This window comes from Barbus barbus (genome assembly GCF_936440315.1).
Source record: "Barbus barbus genome assembly, chromosome: 19".
Lineage (NCBI taxonomy): Eukaryota > Metazoa > Chordata > Actinopteri > Cypriniformes > Cyprinidae > Barbus > Barbus barbus.
This window is the reverse complement of record NC_136747.1, coordinates 25,129,038-25,148,881: the sequence shown is the minus strand read 5'-3', so window position 1 is coordinate 25,148,881 and position 19,844 is coordinate 25,129,038. Positions and strand designations below refer to the sequence as shown.

General features: G+C 36.4%; 3 protein-coding genes across 8 annotated transcripts in view; 2 read left to right on the top strand and 1 right to left on the bottom strand.

Annotated features, from left to right (window-relative positions):
- The first annotated feature begins 624 nt into the window (after positions 1-624).
- Positions 625-9,490, top strand: LOC306884985 (guanine nucleotide-binding protein G(I)/G(S)/G(T) subunit beta-3-like). Of its 4 annotated transcripts, none has more exons than XM_079441277.1 (10): positions 990-1,029; positions 2,156-2,477; positions 3,439-3,529; positions 3,649-3,794; positions 4,424-4,487; positions 4,782-4,938; positions 5,028-5,094; positions 6,517-6,718; positions 6,907-7,123; positions 8,606-9,469. In XM_079441277.1, exons 3-10 carry the CDS (start codon positions 3,473-3,475, stop codon positions 8,710-8,712), a joined length of 1,017 nt encoding a protein of 338 aa, XP_079297403.1. In that variant the 5' UTR covers positions 990-1,029; positions 2,156-2,477; positions 3,439-3,472; the 3' UTR covers positions 8,713-9,469. The 4 variants fall into 4 exon arrangements, with proteins under 4 accessions (XP_079297401.1, XP_079297403.1, XP_079297400.1 ...); XM_079441276.1 differs by having other exon boundaries at positions 1,000-1,173; XM_079441275.1 differs by lacking the exon at positions 2,156-2,477 and having other exon boundaries at positions 625-1,029; positions 8,606-9,478.
- Positions 9,491-10,430: 940 nt separating this feature from the next.
- On the top strand, positions 10,431-16,356 carry LOC306885552 (triosephosphate isomerase A-like). Of its 2 annotated transcripts, none has more exons than XM_079442161.1 (7): positions 10,431-10,652; positions 11,820-11,943; positions 12,046-12,130; positions 12,261-12,393; positions 13,046-13,131; positions 14,228-14,315; positions 15,094-16,356. In XM_079442161.1, the coding sequence occupies exons 1-7, from the start codon at positions 10,541-10,543 to the stop codon at positions 15,210-15,212; spliced, it is 747 nt and encodes a 248-aa protein (XP_079298287.1). In that variant the 5' UTR covers positions 10,431-10,540; the 3' UTR covers positions 15,213-16,356. The 2 variants fall into 2 exon arrangements, with proteins under 2 accessions (XP_079298287.1, XP_079298288.1); XM_079442162.1 differs by having other exon boundaries at positions 10,640-10,708; positions 15,094-15,593.
- LOC306885551 (gamma-enolase-like) overlaps positions 16,129-19,844 on the bottom strand; it is a 20,955-nt gene continuing 17,239 nt past the window's right edge. For both annotated transcript variants that reach the window (XM_079442159.1, XM_079442160.1), the window contains exons 10-13: positions 19,599-19,800; positions 19,397-19,505; positions 19,250-19,308; positions 16,129-18,000 (exon numbers count right to left, since the gene is read on the bottom strand). In XM_079442159.1, the coding sequence (XP_079298285.1) occupies positions 17,931-18,000; positions 19,250-19,308; positions 19,397-19,505; positions 19,599-19,800 (440 nt within the window). In that variant the 3' untranslated portion in view covers positions 16,129-17,930. The remainder of the gene's footprint in view (positions 18,001-19,249; positions 19,309-19,396; positions 19,506-19,598; positions 19,801-19,844) is intronic.

The window sequence follows — 19,844 nt, the reverse complement described above, 5'->3', positions numbered from 1 at the left end:
TTTAAGGGAAAATGGCCCCGGTGCCATAGACTGGCAGTTACCTACAAAACAGATTGAGAAGATAAACCTTTCTTGGCATGTTAACTTGTAAATTAGATCCGTTAGCTCTTTAGAAAAGGGTCCAGGATAGGGTTTGATTGTTAATTTCTGTTGTTGCAAACTGGAATTCAGTATACTATAGGTTTAAAACTCACTGAAGTCGTCAGTGCTATACTTCTACAAGGTTCATTTGGCACAGTTTCCATGACTAAAATTATATTTTATTCTCATTTCCTGTATGATACAGGTTAATTGGTGCTTCTGAATGCTATTGAACCAGGATTGAACTAAGATTGGAAGAAGATATAATATAATACCAACATGAGAAAATCTGCCTTATCGTCATAACTTTCATCAGTTTCCTCACTTTCCTTCCACCGTTGCTCTTTGTGTCACCCTGTGGGCGTCTGCTCCACGGATTCACCTGCTTTAATTCGTTAAAGGGATTGCCGATTCCCCGGATATCCACTTAGGACCTGATTAGACGAGCTCAACTCATTAGCTCTGGCAAACCAATTCAAACCCCTCAACCCCAAAGCCAAAGAACTGGCCCCCACCCATCAAGCATTCACCAAAACAAACAATGGCAAGTGTTAACATCACTCAGATGTGATAAAACAAATGTAAAATGCTTTAAATGCCCATATTACTCCAAAATGGTTGTTAGAACCAATGCTTAGAACTTCATGATAAGATGTACTTCAGGAATCGACTAAATTTTTGTTCACGCCACACCCTGTCCATCACTTCCCCTGTCCTCTGCTTTCTGCGCTCACTCTTGCCTTGTCTTTCGACCCCAACCTGATTTTCCATTCCAAACGGTTTACCTGTTCCTTGCCCTCCCCTTTCCCTCTCTCTTTCTCTCTGCCTCACCCTTTCTGTGCCCATCTTTGGGCTTATCCTTTCATCCCTGATCTCCTTCATCCCCCTCCAATCCTCATCTGTTCTTCTCTCGCAGACGGGGAAGAGAAAGAGAGAGTTTTTCCACAGGTAAGTTGCATCCAGTCTGTTGGGGGAACCTGTGGAAGGCACAGAGAGAGAGAGAGAGACGATTTAAGAGCTGTCTTGTGGGCTAAGCAAAATAGAGATTGGTACAGAGAAAGAGACGAAAATAAGCATTTTTTGGGTATAAAGGTGAGTTTGTTGTTAGATTGGTCATTGATTAGTTTGCATAAGAAAAATCATGCAGTTATGTAATGCACTGCAAACAGCGAACCAATGCAAACCTTGTGCATTACGATACGTTATATCCTTAAAACCGTTTTTTTAAATTTAGTGTGCACTTTTTTGATTTCCTGGAAACAGTTCCTGGAACACAGTATCACAGAAGGTTAATCTGCAACTTCAATATTGCTTAAAATGACATTGTGATGTTAATGTTGGTATTTCGACCATCAAAAAACGCATCAAGCAATTTCAAGAGGAATTTGTGGTTGTTGTTATAGTAATGCATTTCTGTACACTGGAAAACTGTAGAAACAATTCGTACTCAAACTGATTTTACAAATGATCTCAAAGAAACTGCAAGTAATGCATTAAATTAAATTTAACATGAAATTTTGAAATAGGAAACAGGGTTATAATATTTAACTAAAAACATTTTCGTTACTTGAAATAACAAAAAAACAAGTATTTTATTTTATTTCAGCTAGGAAACAAGGCAAAATTTTTCATTTTTACTTCATTAACTTGATATGCAAAATGAATGGAATTAACAAAAGTAGAACATATATTTAAAAAAAATCTAATTTAAAATATTAACAAAAACAGTATCTAAATGATACTGAAATAACACTGGTAGAAAGACCTAGATATTTTCTTGTACTCCAATAATCTCCAAACTTCGAGAGAGAAAAAAATTACTGTGTTTAATGCTTCTGAATAGATCATAATGTTGGAGCTTGCAAAGTTTGCACATTTGGCTCTTAGCAGGATTAACCTAATGCTAAAGCTATTTTAAGCAAGTAATCAAACAGATTTTAAAGTTTTGAGATTCATCAGGTTTCATTTTATCTTGTACCGTTTACAATCCATCACACACATATGGAAGATCACAGCTGGCATCCCCAAGACTTCCAATTTTCCTTGTGTTTTGTCTTTGATCTCCTCACCCCAGGTCCCTGATCCCGCAGTAGAGCAGTTGGTAATCGGATGACAGGAGATTTGATAAGCCACCCCCGACAGCTCCTGCAGGGGCTTAGTCCTTTCTTCTAGCCCTCCTCAACATCAATAAAACAACAGCTAAACACACAGAGTAATCGTCTAACTATTATTATAACATAGAACTTGACCATCGACAGCACAATGCAAGACTCATTTTTGCAGATCTCAGTTTCTAGCAGTAGGCTCTACTTAACCCTCAGTTAAGTTCATAAGGATCTCTGTCGCATGACAAGGCTGATAATTCCTCGTCTTCTCCTCTGGCCTCCCACAGAGAGGTAAATTCATATGGCGGGCGGTAGACTAGCAACAAATGTTCTTATAGCAAGTTGCGAAATATTTGAAATCTTTTACTTTAAGCAGATTACAGATCTCAAGCATTTGATTAAACATTCAATTACAGATTAACAAGTTTTACCATGTTTAGGGGGAAGGTTTTTGATTTCTGTTTCACGTCTTATTTTACAGTTTGTCTTGTTTCATAAATTGCACATATTTTACTTTCTAATATAAAGGAACAGCTGGAATAGGACTGAAGGATTGATTTAGTAGTTTGGTGCAGTTTTTTAATTTTAGTTTTTTTTTCATATTAGGATTTGAAATGTAGAATTTGGATTTTAAATAACAGATTCACAGTATTATTAGCATTTGCTAGCTGGCATGACTGAACTCAAATGATAAAATGTTGTTGTTGACAGTTGATTTTTTTTGCATACAATTCTGTATTCAGTATTGTCTACTTAGCAGGTTGGAACATGCTTTTTGAAATATTACATACAAAGTTTAGGTGTGACTGTTGTCCAGTAAGAGGTTTTGCATCAAATCAAAGTCAAGGTTCAATATTTGTCAATACTACATCAAATCATAAGTCTTCAATATTATTAAATCGCTTCCACATTTCTGATGCTGTAATCAGGGTTGCCAGGTCTCTGAAACAAAACCTCCTCAATTGCTACCCAAAAATGGTCCAATTTTACTTTTTTTTTCTCTCGCTGTTGAAATTTAAGGGTATTCCACATTTCTGGGGGGTCGGAGACTGGAAAAAATAAAACCCCGCAGCAACAGTGTAACAGTAGCACAATTCTGCAGGAAAGCCATGGACTTGGCAACACCGGCTGTAATAGTCACAACCAAGGCTTAGTCATATTATTTATTTTTATTGATTACATAGAAGTTCACTGTCAAGCAGAATATTTTATTTTGATTTCATTTTGATTTTTAATTTCTGATTGCTTTCAGCTTGTGTTGGTAAGAACCCCGATCAACAGCAGCCATGGGTGAAATGGAGCAGATGAAAAAGGAGGCCGAAGCCCTGAAGACACAGATCGAGGTGAGACTGCTGTAAAGTTCTTGATGAAGAACATCGTTATAAGAGCAAATGCACATTAATCTCCAGCTGTTCATAGACATTAACAAAATGCTGATATAACATATTTGTTCCCCCACTAGGCGTCTCGTAAAGCAGCAAGTGACACAGACATGGCCTCTGCCGCTTCTGGGCTTGCTCCAGCCCCTCGGGTCCAACTCAAGACCAGGAAGACCCTCAAAGGCCATCTGGCCAAAATCTATGCCATGCACTGGAGTACAGACAACAGGTGAGAACACCAGTATGGGTCAAATCAAATCGTTAGGTATGCTGGGTTATACTGCACTGAAATATTTGGCAACCAAAAGTAATTTCAAGAAATAAAAAAATTATAGAGAGGGAATTATAATGGTTTACCTGTTGCCCTTTGATGTCACTTGATCTGCTCAAGCAGGTTAATAGCTCTCTCATGGAAGTCATCTGCACCTTGTGGTCACCTTGAATTAGCTAATTCTTAGTTAGATCAATTATCAGGGTCAGTGGCCTGAAACAGACTTAAGCCTCGCTGTATTCAAGAAACTGCATTGACAGCAAAAACAAATAGCTCTAAAAAGCATTTATATATTTTTGGAATCTATTAGAAATTAAAAGCGTTTACAAAAATGCAAGTTTTGTTACAGTCAAAAAAAAGCTACACATGTTTTCAAGGCTGCTATCCCAGCTTTTACAAACCAAACATAACAAAATATGGAATAAATGCACTCACGGCAGTTGTCTCTAAAGTTCTGTGTAAATTAAATCAGAATGTTTGTGAGATTTCAAAGCTTAAAAAATTCAATAAGGAGGGAAATATTTGAAATGGTCTATCCTGTTGTCTTACCAGCCTTTCTTTGCTCTTTCTTTCATTGGTGTCTTTAGGCTAATGGTCAGTGCATCACAGGACGGCAAACTTCTCATCTGGGATTCTCACTCTGGAAATAAGGTAAGTGTGACTGACTCAAATAATATGGGAATCGTATATAAATATTAAAACTATATTTAAGCTATATTATAAGTCAGTTGGGTAACTATTCATATTTTGCACTATACAGCTGTTAATTGCCTACTCTTCTGTTCTCATCTTAAAAATGTTGCCATTTTTAAATATCCTATATTTGAATTTATTTTAAACATCTTTGAATTGAATACATTTATAATGCACAAATGACACTACCTTTAACTTTAAATCAGAATATCTTCTTCAAGGAAAAGTAATAACATTTTCCTTTTTCTTTAGATCAATGCCGTTCCCCTCAAGTCCTCATGGGTGATGACCTGTGCATATGCTCCTTCTGGAAACCTTGTGGCCAGTGGTGGTCTCGACAACATGTGCACTGTCTACAACTTGAAGACACCTGTAATCAAGACGGTGAAAGAATTGGATGCTCACACAGGTATACAAGTACATAAGTCAGTCAAGAATCTTTACTTTCTTGTATGTTACTTGCAAGTAAGTGTCGGTTATGTTATCTATTTTTCAAAGGTTACTTGTCCTGTGCACGCTTCCTCAGTGACACGGAGATTCTAACCGCCTCTGGTGATACCACATGGTTTGTGCATGTAACTTTTACATTTAAAGGGATAGTTCACCCAAATATAAAATTTCATGAATGAGTATTATTGAACACAATTTACATATATAATTTATAATAAAACTACGGGTACAAAAAAGCACCATGAAAGTACAATAAATGTCATCCATATGACGCTATTCAGCCAAGTATGGTGACCCATACTCGGAATTCGTGCTCTGCATTTAACCCATCCAACGTGCACACACACAGCAGTGAACACACACACACTGTGAACACACACCCGGAGCAGTGGGCAGCCATTTATGCTGCAGTGCCCGGGGAGCAGTTGGGGGTCCGGTCCCTTGCTCAAGGGCACCTCAGTCGTGGTATTGAGGGTGGAGAGAGCGCTGGACATTCACTCCCCCCACCTACAATCCCTGCCGGCCGGGGACTCGAACCCACAACCTTTGGATTACAAGTCCGACTCTCTAACCATTAGGCCACGACTTCCCACGTCTATGTAATGTTATCCCAAGCCTTCTGACGTCACACAGTAGCTTAACGTGAGGACTCAAGTTGACTGACTTGTCACATTCATGACAGAAGTAGTCTGATTCAGTTCTTGAGTTCAACACACAATCACAGCGCTTAACCAAAGAAATTTCAATGAAATGGACATTTCAGTCTTTTGCATGCAGAAACCTATTGTGCAATCTTAAAACACTAGGAATATAGCACTTTTATAGTCATTTTCAAGACTTGTTAAAGTGGGGGTTTTTCTTCATTGTAATTGCAACTATATTGTACAAAATTTTGTTTCAAGGAAAAATCTTTTTTGAAATGACATGAGGGTGAATAAATGACAGAATTTTCATTTTTTTGGTGAACTATGCCTTCTATCAGAACTGAATCACAAAAATTGTAGCCGCTAGAAATTGAAAGCTAAAATCAATGACAAATAGTTATACGACTATGTTCTCAATATACCATACTACTCATTAAATATATAGTTTGCTTGCTATATTTGCCAAAACATGCATGTGATAATGCCTGCTATTTCACTTTCTATTTTTAAAAAGCAGTAGGCAGTACAATGCACTGCAACTTTCATTTAGCCAACCGATTGATTAACATATCCATTAAAAACAGCTTCAGCTCCAAATTGCTAGTTAAATGGTGCCATTCTCATAGAGAGTCTATTAGGCTATAAATTTATCAAGCACCAAAACATTTTTTCACAATGCTATGCAGCTTGAGTAGAGTTGTGATTTTACTTTATAGTAAGTGAATTGCAGCCTGGTACAGGATAAAACCAAAAATTTTAAAAAATCCCATAAACATACATTAAGGGCCCCCAGCAACATCTAGGGACATGCACCCACCTATAGAACCCAATGAGAAAGCACCACTCACATACTTGTTAGAGTTTTGTTCATCTCCCTCTCTTTTTTCTTCCAGTGCATTGTGGGATTTGGAGACTGGAAAGCAGAAGACAGTTTTCCTGAACCACGTTGGCGACTGCATGTGTCTGTCTCTGTCTTCGGACATGAACTCCTTTGTTTCCGGTGCTTGCGACTCTCTGGCCAAGCTGTGGGACATCAGGGATGGCCAATGCAAGCAAACCTTCCAGGGTCACACGAGTGACATCAACGCCATTTCAGTGAGTTAAACATGAAAGGTTTGATGCAGTACCGGGAGAAATCAGAAGAGGGTATCACAGTTATTTTTTGGCTTTCTCATTAATGAAGCCAACCTTCAAACAATTTCCAAGACTTGAGTCTTTCCAATTTAATTTAGGAGCAAAGCACATAAATGGAAACGGATTCACCAAACTTCCTCTCTCTTCAGTTCTTCCCTAGTGGCAATGCAATTATCACCGGCTCTGATGACTGCGCATGCAAAATGTATGATCTTCGTGCAGATCAAGAAGTGATCTGTTACCAGGATGCCGCCCTGAACAGCGGCGTAACATCACTGGCTCTATCCTTGTCTGGCCGCCTCATCTTTGCTGGCTACGACGACTTCAACTGCAATATTTGGGACTCGCTAAAGGGCGAGAAAGTGGGTAAGTTGAAAGAAAGGAGGGATTTATTAACGCCGATTAAGGAGGAACGAAGTCCATCACTCAACAGCCATCTTGGCAGCTAATTTTCTATGTAGCCAATTTCTGAGTATTAAAACACTTTTCTAGCAGGGGTGTGATACTGTGTTGGGTGTTAGTCAAGGAAGTCTTTTACTTACAGGAACAGTTCATTCAAAAATGAAAATTTGCTGAAAACGTACTCAACCTCAGGCCATCCAAGATGTATTTTTTATCACCATTATGTATTTTATGCTCATCAATGGATCCTCTGCAGTGAATGGGTGCCGTCAGAATGAGATTCCAAACAGCTGCTAAAAACATCAGTCATCCGCAAGTAATCCACACCACTCCACTCAACCAGTTATTATCTTGTGAAGTGAAAATCTGTGTGTTTATTAAAAAACAATCCATCATAAGGTAATTTTAACTTCTAACATTTGCTAAAATATGAGTCCTCTTGCCATACTATTGCTTTCTCCAGTTAAAAGTCTTCTCGTCTGAATCAGGAGAGAAATATGCACAGATCAAGCACCATTTGCAAGCAAAACCAGTCCAAAATAGTTCTAACAGGCCAAAATATGTGTGGATTTTGATGTGAGAGGACAACAGGAGATTAACTTTTTCACTTTTTTTGGAAGAGTTATGATAGATTATGGAATATTTTGGTCAGAAGCAAAATTGAAGTTAAAATGCCTTAATGATGGGTTTGTTTCTTAAAACAAACTTGTTTCTATTTTCTCTTTGTTTAAGCAAACTGAGACTTGTTATAGCACTTATAGCAGTTATAGCATTATAGCATAACTATTTTGTTGATTTTGATTGCTTCCATTGTCCTTATTTGTAAGTCGCTTTGGATAAAAGCATCTGCTAAATGACTAAATATAAATGTTTCTTACAAACACTTCACAAAATGTTAACTGATGGACTGGATTACTTTTGATGACGTTTTTATGAACTGTTTGGACTCTCATTCTGACGGCACCCATTCACTGCAGAGGATAAAAAAATAAATAAATGGACTCACTGGATTATTTCAAATTGTTTAAACTCTGTGAGCTTCCATTCATCAACATCTCAACATCTAATCAACAACTCTGTAATGAGTCCACTGAAGGCGAGCTTAGTGATGAACCCAAGTGCAGTTTATTGACAAACGTGAAATCCAAAATCCACACGAAGACTTGAACTGACTAGACTCACCGACAGCAGGTTACAACATTAATACATGACAAGAACTAAAGGCAAAGACAAGGCTACTTATAACAAACAACGAGAGTCACATGACATGAACAAACCTATGAGAAACAAGACACATGACTAGGACAACCAATCAGAACATGACACATTGAACAGAGGAACCAATAGCAAGGAGACATGAGGGAAAGGGAAGCAAGACACAAAAAGGAACTATAACTAAACTTCAAAATAATATTCTCACTCACTCCCTTCCTTCCTCTCCTGTAGGTGTGTTGTCTGGCCATGACAACAGGGTGAGCTGCACTGGAGTGCCACCAGATGGCATGTGTGTTTGCACTGGCTCATGGGACAGCTTCTTGAAGATTTGGAACTGAGTTGGACCCTGAAAGAAGATGAGATTGAGACAGAGAAGGAGAATGAGAAAGAGAGGATGAGAAATGATCGATTTCTGAGCAACAAAGAATCTCACACACACAAACAAACAAGCACACAAGGTCCACCTGTATGTGTGGGATTTCTGGAAGACTGGATTTCATTAGAATATATAATATGCAATGTTTAATTGTAAAAATGTAAGTTGCAACTAAGAAAGGATTGCATTAATGTTATCATAACCTGACAATCTCATGACAACGATACTTTGATTTGACTTGACAATAATCATTTAAGAATTTAAAATACAGTATTACATATTTTTGTCCAGTAAAAATCCTTATCATTAGACGAAAGTTTGGATGAATATTTTTATTTATTAGAAATGACGATAGAATGATGCTGGAATGCAGATGTATTTTAATTAATTTCTATCAAACCTCCTAAAGCCCTCAAAATGACATGTTATGCTAAAAGATGAAATGTCTGTATTTACATCTTTTTGTAGGACTTTTACACACAAGACAGTTCCTCTTAAATATTGCAGTGGTTATTTGAATACCTTTCTAATAAACATAGTGTTCTGCATTAAACTATATTTTAATGTGTGCTGTGTGTGTCTGTTAGGTTGTGTGCTTTATAATTGTAGGGCATTTGAAATAATAATATAATTTGAAACAATGTTGATCTTTGAACTGTTACTTTTTTAACAATGAATTTACGAGAGAAAGAAATATTATTGGAAAAGAAATTGATTGTTTGAAATGCAAATTAGGTCACAAAACTGTGCTTTTGATCATTTTAACAGCAGAATACATTTATAATAGGAAGAAACCAAGAAGCTTGAAGCTATATTGCTATGAAATGTCAGCCCAGGCGAAGGTGTAATCATGGTAATTTACTAAACAAGTCTCTTGAATCAGAGGCTTTCAGTTCGGTTGTGAAATCACATTGTAAACCTAATTCCTTTAAGTATATTATCAACTCTTGCAATCTCAGTCACCTTGAGAAAGTAGATCAGGCAGTCGTTTTTTTCTTTCACTTAAGAAGGAGGACGTGAGACTTACTCTAATCCACTTTCAATAGAGCTTTTCCCAGTGAAACGTCAGCAGACAAGTAACTGCCTAAAGGTCCTATTCTCGATGAAGTCTGTGGTTCTGATGACTCTGCTTTGGCTGTGAAATGAGAAACTAGACTTAATATATGACAAAAAATGTTTCAGAACAATATGCATTGTAAAAAGTGCAATGCAAAATGAACTGCACTGAACAAAAGCTTATAATATAATCACCAAAATAAAGGCAACAGCATTCGGAACGCCTACAAACCTCCTTACATTGTAAATAATGAATTATTTAATATTAAAAATAATTATATTGACTTGATTTCATATCTAGGGAAAGCTGTTTACTTTAAATTGTCATTAAAAATGTAAATAAATAAAGGACATTCTGCAAATGCTGTATAAAAGGTCCGATTACTCGCTACAGCAAGTACAAAATGTTCTTTGGAACATTCTCAAATCATGCTGGATAACATAAATAATGTAATTTGCAAAATAGAAGCAATTTCATTCCATTTCTCACATTTTTGGGCCTCATTGTAAATTGAGTCCTTCTATGCAGAGCAAACGGATTTTATGAAGAGGCCTTACCTCATGAATATTAATTAGAACATACTGACGTTTCTCGCAATCATCCAATGCCAAAGCGCTTCTCATGAATATTAACAACCAAGCCTTCTCCATAGTAAAATTCGTAAGCTGTCTAACGGGAGCGATTATACTTACTGCAGTCGTTGTGTTTGTTTCGTTCGGTTTGTCGCGCAAATATGTCCTCAAGAAAATTCTTCGTCGGAGGAAACTGGAAAATGAACGGCGATAAAGAGAGTTTGGGCGAGCTCATAATGACCTTGAACACGGCCAGTCTCAACGATGAAACAGGTCCATGGCGTTCATTTGATGTTACCTCGTTTACCTGAAAGAATATTAAGCAGAAAGTATTTAATTTGTCAATTTCACGGATGTATTTGTATATATAGCTAATCGACAGAGTTGTTTAGAAGCACCAGAGACGGTTTGCTATATTATGTCACGTGACACTTTAACATAACATACATGACTTGGCTATTTGAACTGCTTTTTCATAAATAGCTTAAAAATATTAACTATAAAGCTAGTTTATTTTATTATACAGTTGATTTTCTTACATTATTGCATGTCACAGTCATTTTTTTTTTTCATAGGCCTGCTGTAGAAAGCTTCATTATTAATTTATAATTTTGATATTTGTCCTGTCCCATATATCCTATATTTGTCACACATGCCTAAAAAATTACATAAAAATACAACTAGCTAAATAAGTAATATATTTGATGATATTGTTCATGATATTTCTGCTTAGGCCTGCTTTAGAAAGCTTTATAATTAATTTACAATTTATGGTTTTGTCTTGTCCCATACATCCCATATTTGTCCCATAGGCATAAAAATATAAGTAGTTTTTAGCTAAATAATTGTTAGCCAAATGATATTTGCCCTATCCCAATTTTTGGCTCATATATGTAAAATATTTGTTAGCTAAATTATTTGATCCCATTCTAATTTGGGGAAAATATCTAATAGATTCAGAGATAATCAATAATAATAACATTTCACACACACACACATGTAATGGCTACTTTTTTATCACAATTCTGACAGTTTTCACAATTCAGTTTATATCTGATTTCCAGTTTCTTTTAGACTCTACTATAAATTCACAATGGCAAGAAGAAAAAGTTGCGATGAAAAAGTGCAAGATAGAAAGTTGCTAAGTTCAATGGCAGAAACTAAAAATGCGAGATGAAAACGCAGAGGGGAAAAAAATGGAATTGCAAGATATAAACAGAATTTATTTCCATTTTACCTTTAGAAAAATATCGAACAAATTTAGAGGTAGTGACACATAACAACAGTAATAATAAAAAATAAATATTTCACACAAAAACTATGACATGAGTAAATGATGACAGATGTTTTGTTTTGGGATGAACTATTCATCTATAAGTGTTCATGCTGGCTTTCATAATCATATATCATCATAACAGTGGTTTTGTGTTCATTGTTTAGAGGTGGTGTGTGGAGCACCGTCCATCTATCTCGATTACGTGAGGTCTAAGATGGACCAGAGGATCGGTGTGGCCGCCCAGAACTGCTATAAGGCACCCAAAGGAGCCTTCACCGGGGAGATCAGGTATATGTGCTCATTGGTATCTTTTATAGTTTTTATGAACAACCATTTATCACTGTCAAAACTCTAAAACCATATTTCACGTCCTTTTCTGCTCCGCTTTAGCCCAGCGATGATTAAAGACTGCGGCATCGACTGGGTGATTCTGGGCCATTCTGAGAGGCGCCACGTGTTTGGCGAGAGCGATGAGGTATTTTAACAGGAATCCAAACCCTTTTATGTCTTTGCATTGCTGTATGATGAAATTCAGGCCTTGTTATGATGCCTATTTGTGCTATTCTGCATTCAGCTCTGTTTCACTCTGATTGGCTCCTTTGCAGCTGATTGGCCAGAAGGTGGCCCATTGCCTAGAGAGCGATTTGTGTGTGATCGCCTGCATTGGGGAGAAACTAGAGGAGAGAGAAGCTGGAACCACTGATGACGTGGTGTTTGAACAGACCAAAGTCATTGCAGGTCATTTGAAAACACAAATCTGATATTAAATATGTGATTTTAACATTGTGGATTGTCCACAGATGTGACCCTGGACAACAAAACCAGTCATAAGTATCATGGGTATATTTGTAGCAATAGCCAAAAATACATTGTATGGGTCAAAATGATCATTTTTTGTTTTATGGCAAAATTAATTAGGACATTAAGTAAAGATCATGCTCCATTAAGATATTTTGTAAATTTCCAACCATAAATACATTAAAACTTAATTTTTGATTAGTAATCTGCATTGCTAAGAGCTTCATTTGGACAACTTTAAAGGTGATTTTCTCAATATTTAAATTTTTTTGCACTCTCAGATTCCAGATTTTCAAATATATGTATCTCATCCAAATATTGTGATGTATGTAAACCATACATCGGTGGAAAACTTATTTATTCAGCTTTCAGGCGATGTATAAATCTCAGTTTCACAATATTGACCCTTATGACTGGTTTTGTGATGCAGGGTCACAAATATGCTAATATTTGGCAGATTTATTTTGATGGTTTATATGAAATGCTCATGTTCCGAACATGAGTCTTCAAACAGTTAATTTTCTTTTTGTTCTTGGACCCTGTTCATGCATGTGAAACACTTAAAGCCTTGATAAATTTCTGTGTTTTATAGACAATGTGAAGGACTGGGCTCGTGTGGTTTTAGCGTATGAACCAGTCTGGGCCATTGGCACTGGTAAAACCGCCACTCCTGATCAGGTAAATCTGTATTCATACTATCCATCAGTCATATCACGTTTCATCTTTGATTGCTCTCATTTCATATTTATGAAATGCATATGCATTAAAGAATGAATAATAATATTCTTAATTATATTATACTGTAGTTTAAAGTCATTCCGTTTATGATCATGTACTTTATATGGTGTTGCTCTTAACTCTTAAAAATAAAGGGTCTTTATTGGCATTGATGGTTCCTTTCCATTCCACAGAAGTTTCTTTTTGTAGTGGAAAGAGACTTTTCAGATCATTAAAATATTCTTGACAAGAAGTGCATTTATTCAGTCGCAGAACGTCTTTACGATCACATCAATCTGGAGACGTTTCAGACACGCGCTCCAGCTTCACTTCAGCTACAGGCGCGAGTCAAACGAGTTAAGTCAGTTAAGGCACGAGTCAGTTAAAGGATTAGTTCACATCCAAGATGTCCATGTCTTTCTTTCTTCAGTCGAAAAGAAATTAAGGTTTTTGATGAAAACATTTCTCAATATAATGGACTTCAATGGGACCCAAACGGTTCAAGGTCCAAAAGACAGTTTCAGTGCAGCTTCAAAGGGCTTTAAACGATACCAGACGATGAATAAGGGTCTTATCTAGCGAAACGATCTGTCATTTCAAAAATAAATAAAAAAGTTTGTTTTATAAGCACAAATGCTCGCCTTGCTCTGTTCTGTGATGCGCGTTCGTGACGTCACGTAATACGCAATTACGTGGAAAAGGTCACGGTTGACTTAGGCGGAAGTACCGAGTAAAACATGTATGTGTTGAAACGGCTAATAATAAAATGTGACGTTCTGTAGTTTTATCTCATATTCATCTTTTAATCATATTTGTAAAAGTCTTGACTCCACAGCCAACAGAGCAATTTTGTCTTTATTGTTCCAATACTTATGGAGGGCACTGTATAATTTTTTTTTTTAAGAACTGTCACTTGAATGGTTCTTTGGGGAACCTAAAATGAATCTTTGCTTTGGAAAAACCTCCTTTTGAAATGTTTTTTTGCTTTTAAGAGTGAAGTGGTGTACAAACACCAAACTATTTGAAATAAAGTCATCCTGTTATTTGTGTGCTGCAGGCTCAGGAGGTGCATGAGAAGCTGAGAGGATGGCTGAGAGCGAATGTGTCAGATGCAATAGCCGACTCTGTGCGCATCATCTACGGAGGTGAGTCTGCAGTGTTCAGAACGTCCTGTCTGTTCAATTCTGAGTGGCCTTAAATAGTTCACCCAAAAACAAATATTCTATCATTTGCTCAGCTCGTCACACCACATCCCATTGCCCTTCCTTCATCTGTGGAACACAAAAGAAATTTGGTAGCATGTCCATGCATGATGCAATTGAATGAAAGCAAATAAGATTCCAAAAATTACCCTCATATTTACAGTTATGCATTTGGCTGCATTTAGAGTATACATTTTAACATTTCATGCATTCCCTGGGAATTGAACCCATGACCTTCTCGTTGCTAGCACCATGCTCTACTGTTTAAATGACTGGAGTTGCTTATTTTACACAGTATTTACTTTTAAGTCATTCACAAATATATGCAAATAGAAGATGTGCTCTATACTTTGACAAGAGCAGATTTGGAGAAACGTAGCATTATGTCACTTGTTCACCAATGCATCCTCTACAGTGAATGGGTGCCGTCAGAATGAGAGTCCAAACAGCTGATTAAAAACATCACAGTAATCCACATGACTCCAGTCCATTAGTAAATGTCTTGTGAAGCGAAAAGCTGTGTTTGTAATAAACCATTACTTCCAGCTAAAATAGTAGTCCTCTATCCATAATATCGCTTTATAACATGTAATTTAAAGGACACGTATCTTTATTGACTCAATGCTGATCCCTTTTTACTTAACAATTTAACAAATACAATTACTCTTAGTTTGCTCTCTTGGCAACTCAGCAGTTTTGTTCTTCTCTCCTCATTTCACAGGCTCTGTTACTGGAGGAAACTGCAAAGAGCTTGCAGCCCAGCCTGACGTCGATGGCTTCCTGGTTGGAGGTGCTTCCCTGAAGCCAGAGTTTGTTGACATCATAAATGCCTGCTCATAGAGATCCAAAACTGCCACACTGCCCAATCAGTGTAGACCAGCTTCTTGTTGTCATTCCAGCAGGTCTGAAAGTGCATTTGTGGTTGTGTTGCTTTTGCTCACCTGCTTGTTAAACAGTGGGTTATTAACATCAACTCCCTTCCCACTTAAAGTAATAGAAGAGAGCTTGGGCATGTTAGTTTGTTACTGCACTCGAGTTAACTGCTGTGTTGTCTATGCACTTCCAGAGCACACTACTTGAAATCTAGCACACTGTATTCTCCACATTGATTAAATTACAAGACCAGCGTTGAATGCTTAATTCGTAGTGACTTAATAAGCACTTTATCCTCTGTAGAAATGACTACCTCGGTAGGAAATTAAAAACGTTATTAGTCCTGTCTTCTTGTAGTGTTTTCTTTTGGCCTAATTATTATTTTTTTTTTATTAAAGTAAAAACAGTAATTGTGAAATATTACAATTTCAAATAACTTTTCTATTGATTTGAATGTAATTTATTTCTGTGATGACAACTGAAATTTCAGCATCATTACTCCAGTCTTCAGTGTCACATGATCCTTCAGAAATCATTCTAATATGCTGATTTACTGCTTAAGAAACATTTCTTATCATCAGAAGAGAGTTGAAAATCATTTTGCTGTGCATGAATAGAAAAAAAAATCTTTTGAACATCATACACGTCTTAAGACACTTTTGATCCATTTAATGCATCCTCGCTGAATAAAAGTAGTCGTTTCTTTTAAAAACTTTTTTTTAATTGAGCTGAATTCAGTGACTGCGTTTTCTAATGTAGATGATAAGAAATACCCATTAAAACACTATCCTGTTCTATAACTGAGAGTCTAAATGGTGAAAAGCCATTTAAACGTCCTCTGCTTTTAACGATAAGAAGAAAACACACTTAGGGACTCGAGGTTGACGAAAGTAATGTCAGCTTTAATATTCCATAACATTATTCACTGACAGGCTTGTCAGTTATTATTATTTTTATTTTCATCTTGCTTTCTTTTCCTTCTTTCACCACAATAATCTCACAAAATGATGAAAAGATAAGCCATCAGGGAGGAAAAAGATTTCAGGTATGGGGAACAAGCCAAGTCATAACCACAAGAAAGGAAAGGGGGAGAGGAGACGGATGAAACGACAAGAAAAGAAGAAACACAGACTGCAAGTCCATTTGGGGGGAGCATATGGAATCGTGTGCGTTGAGGGTAAGACTTTGCTACACAAATGTGAGTGAGTGTGTTTGGTCTGTACTCATGTAAGCGTGTCTGTCGGTCCAGTTCTTGAATCAGATCTGCCATTGTGATTATGTCTCTCTTTCTTTCACTACTGAATTTGATCATTCATCTTAAAGCAGAAGTGAAGTGTCCTACAGCTGTCTGTCTCTTATATATTTGGACAATGGTAGCCCCGCCCCAAACACACGCCATTGGTTGAGCCAGAAATGTGCCAACAGATGGCTCACTTACAGTTTGTTTTAGTCAATGCAAAAAACTTCCACTTCCCCTTAAGGATGGAGATCCAGGGTAAAAGAAAATGTGAAAGTACATTTAAGAGACATTGCATGAGAAAATCCGGCAGACTTGTGAAGATTATGGGGTTCTTGAATATAATTATTATTATTAGAAGTGATATTTGACCTTTATTTTTGATCCTTTAGACTTCTTTCTCGTTATTTATTCATTATTTGCTGTGTTGATTTATGTAGGGAGCCATAAGACAACAATATCATAACATACTCAGGACTTATTTTAGACCATCCAAATCAATGACAAAGATATACAGAAACGTATTAACTTTTTGTGGAAATAAATATATTCTACACATTATTCTACACTTTTTCTTTTTATGTCAGGTCAAAACACCCTATTTTATTTTATTTGTTGATTTGAATGAATAACAGTTTATTTTAAAAGGTTCTTTTTCTTCAGCATGCTTTTGGGTCAGAGATGGACACAAAAAACAGCATCTGAGAAAGAGTATTGTCTGATAAAAAGCATCAAATGCCCTGGGCAAACGACTCGGTAAACTGTCTTTTAGAGTAAATGCCGGACCCCGAATTCTTCAATGTCAATGTCACTCATCTCAGCGTGATCTTCCCATTGAAATTCCCACTGCTGCATAAATTGGTAACTACTTGATTTTTCTACTCTCCTTTTTCCAAAATCTCTCTATATTTTTTGCCTAGTTCTCATGCAATGAACCATAAAAATTACATTTGATTTCTTTAGCATGGCAAGTCAACCTAGACTGTTTTTTTTATGTACATACATTTGACATCTACACTGAAGCTTAATTTTAAAGATTACACCTGATTAAAATAAATCTTTACTTTTATTCCATCTGAGTTAAATCCTTCTTTTTTAAGCATCTTTGCCTTGTTAAATTCAAGGTCCATTTTCTGAATCATAAGCATGCATGCATGTCCACCCTGTGCACATGTTTTGCCCGTCAAGTAATTCAGTATCACTTGTGCATAATGTTGGCCAGTCCAGGATCCACTGTGCAGAATATTTGGTCTATCAAAGCCTGTCCGCAGTCCAGTTCAGTTTAAATATATACGTGTCTGAGTAAGTCATCTTTTGTATATCAGTGCAAATAGTGCTGTTTTAATGCATTTTGAATGATTTGAGGGGACGTCAAGGGCAGTCAGTCGGTTCAGTGCAGTACATACTCTGTCAGTTGTTTTTTGTGTGATTTCGGTGTGATGTCAGTATCACAGAGCGCTAGGGTTTCTGAAATTGTGCCCAGCGAATCGAGCCTGATCGCCCAGTTCTTCTTCAATCCTGTGAGGCAGGAAAAAAACAGACAGATTGGCAGAGATGGACATGGATTAATTATACGGGAACAGGAGGTGACAGAGAAACAGCTAGAAGACTGTAATCAACAAAGTTAATCAAAGTAATTATTGGTTTTTTATGTACGCTATTTTTGAGACTGGGACTTTTTCAGTCAGTTGAGTCATATTCATTTGTACGTGCTGACGCACAATCAAACATTTTTACATTTGATTACAGAAAACTGCCTTCATTCAATGGAAGTCTATGGGATTTATTTAACCTTCTTTATCATCCAATTGTATAGAGGATGAAAAAGCAAACAAGTTGAGCAAGGAGTTCAATACTTACTGTTAGATACCTAAAAATAAGTATGAACAATTCTAGCAGTAACTTTAAAGTAGTGCTGCCAAATGATTAATCGCATCCAAAATAAATGTGTGTGTACTGTGTATATTTATTATGTATATATAAATATACACACATTCATGAATATATTTAAGAAAAATATGTTATGTTTATATAATAAATATGTATAAATTATTTGAATATATATATATATATATATATATATATATGTATATGTAAATACATGCAAATATTTTCAAAATATATGCTGCATGTGTGTGCGTTTATATCTACATAATATACATATTACACACACATGCATTATGTAAACAAAACTTATTTTCGATGCGATTAATCGCAATTAATCATTTGACAGCAGTATTTTAAATATACGGTAAATAAAAAAAAGTCAACAGTTGTGGCTTTACAAGTTTACTGTAGTTATCTAAAACTAAAATCGTTAAAACTGTACTTTATATAATAAAATTTAATTAGTTAAATTAAATCAAATGAAAATTAAAAGCTAAAACAAATTAACTAAAAAAATAAATTACTAAATAAAAAATAATTATAAACATTAAGATATACCAAAACCTAAAAAAACCCCAACAAAACACAACAAAATGACTGAAACTTTAACAGAAATGCAAATTAACATGGAAAATATATTTTTTACAAATAAAACCATTAATAAAAATGATAATATCTCTATGATACTAAAACAACACTGTGCTTTACAAATGAGTTGAATGCTAAAACTAACACTTTTAAAATTTTTGTAACAGCCTATTTAAAAAAAAAAAAAAAAGAGAGGCAGAAAGTATGTGATAATTATTTAGACATTGTTTTGGTGACCAAAATCATTTTTTACTGGATTACTCAAAAATAGTAAGACTGAATGCTCTCTTGCCTCATAAGTTGGTTGTATTTTGCGAGACGCTCAGATCTACATGGAGCTCCTGTCTTTATCTGAAAGCCAAGAGAGAGAAAGAGTTCAAGTTTGTCAAGGCGATCAAACTTAATGATTTGATTAACATTAACAATTAACACTGTGTACCTGCCCAGTGCAGAGTCCCACGACTAGATCAGCGATGAAAGTGTCTTCTGTCTCTCCTGAGCGATGGCTGACCATCACGCCCCATCCGTTGGCCTGAGCGAGCTTACATCTGAGGGACACACAGTTCAAGGTGAGAAGACCGGCGCTGGAAACGCTGGTACTAAACTAAGGTTTATGGGGCATGATTTACAGATTGACTCACGCCTGGATGGCCTCTGTGACCGTGCCGATCTGGTTGACCTTCAGGAGCAGACAGTTGCATGCACGGTCTTCCGCCGCCTTCTCTATCCTCTTTGGGTTTGTCACAGTCAGGTCATCGCCCACAATCTGGATCCCCATGGAGCCTGTCATGTTAGTCCAAGCGGCCCAGTCATCCTGATCAAACGGGTCCTCAATAGACACCACTAGCGTTTAAGATAGGAACAAAAGATTAATAAATACATTTATT

Coding starts and splice junctions, on each gene's coding strand:
- LOC306884985 (XM_079441274.1), top strand. CDS start 3,473: ATGGGTGAAATGGAGCAGATGAAAAAGGAGGCCGAAGCCCTGAAGACA. Junction 4,939..5,027: donor AGAATTGGATGCTCACACAG/GTATACAAGTAC, acceptor TATTTTTCAAAG/GTTACTTGTCCTGTGCACGC. Junction 6,719..6,906: donor GTGACATCAACGCCATTTCA/GTGAGTTAAACA, acceptor CTCTCTCTTCAG/TTCTTCCCTAGTGGCAATGC.
- LOC306885552 (XM_079442161.1), top strand. CDS start 10,541: ATGTCCTCAAGAAAATTCTTCGTCGGAGGAAACTGGAAAATGAACGGC. Junction 10,653..11,819: donor CAGTCTCAACGATGAAACAG/GTCCATGGCGTT, acceptor TTCATTGTTTAG/AGGTGGTGTGTGGAGCACCG. Junction 13,132..14,227: donor AAACCGCCACTCCTGATCAG/GTAAATCTGTAT, acceptor TGTGTGCTGCAG/GCTCAGGAGGTGCATGAGAA.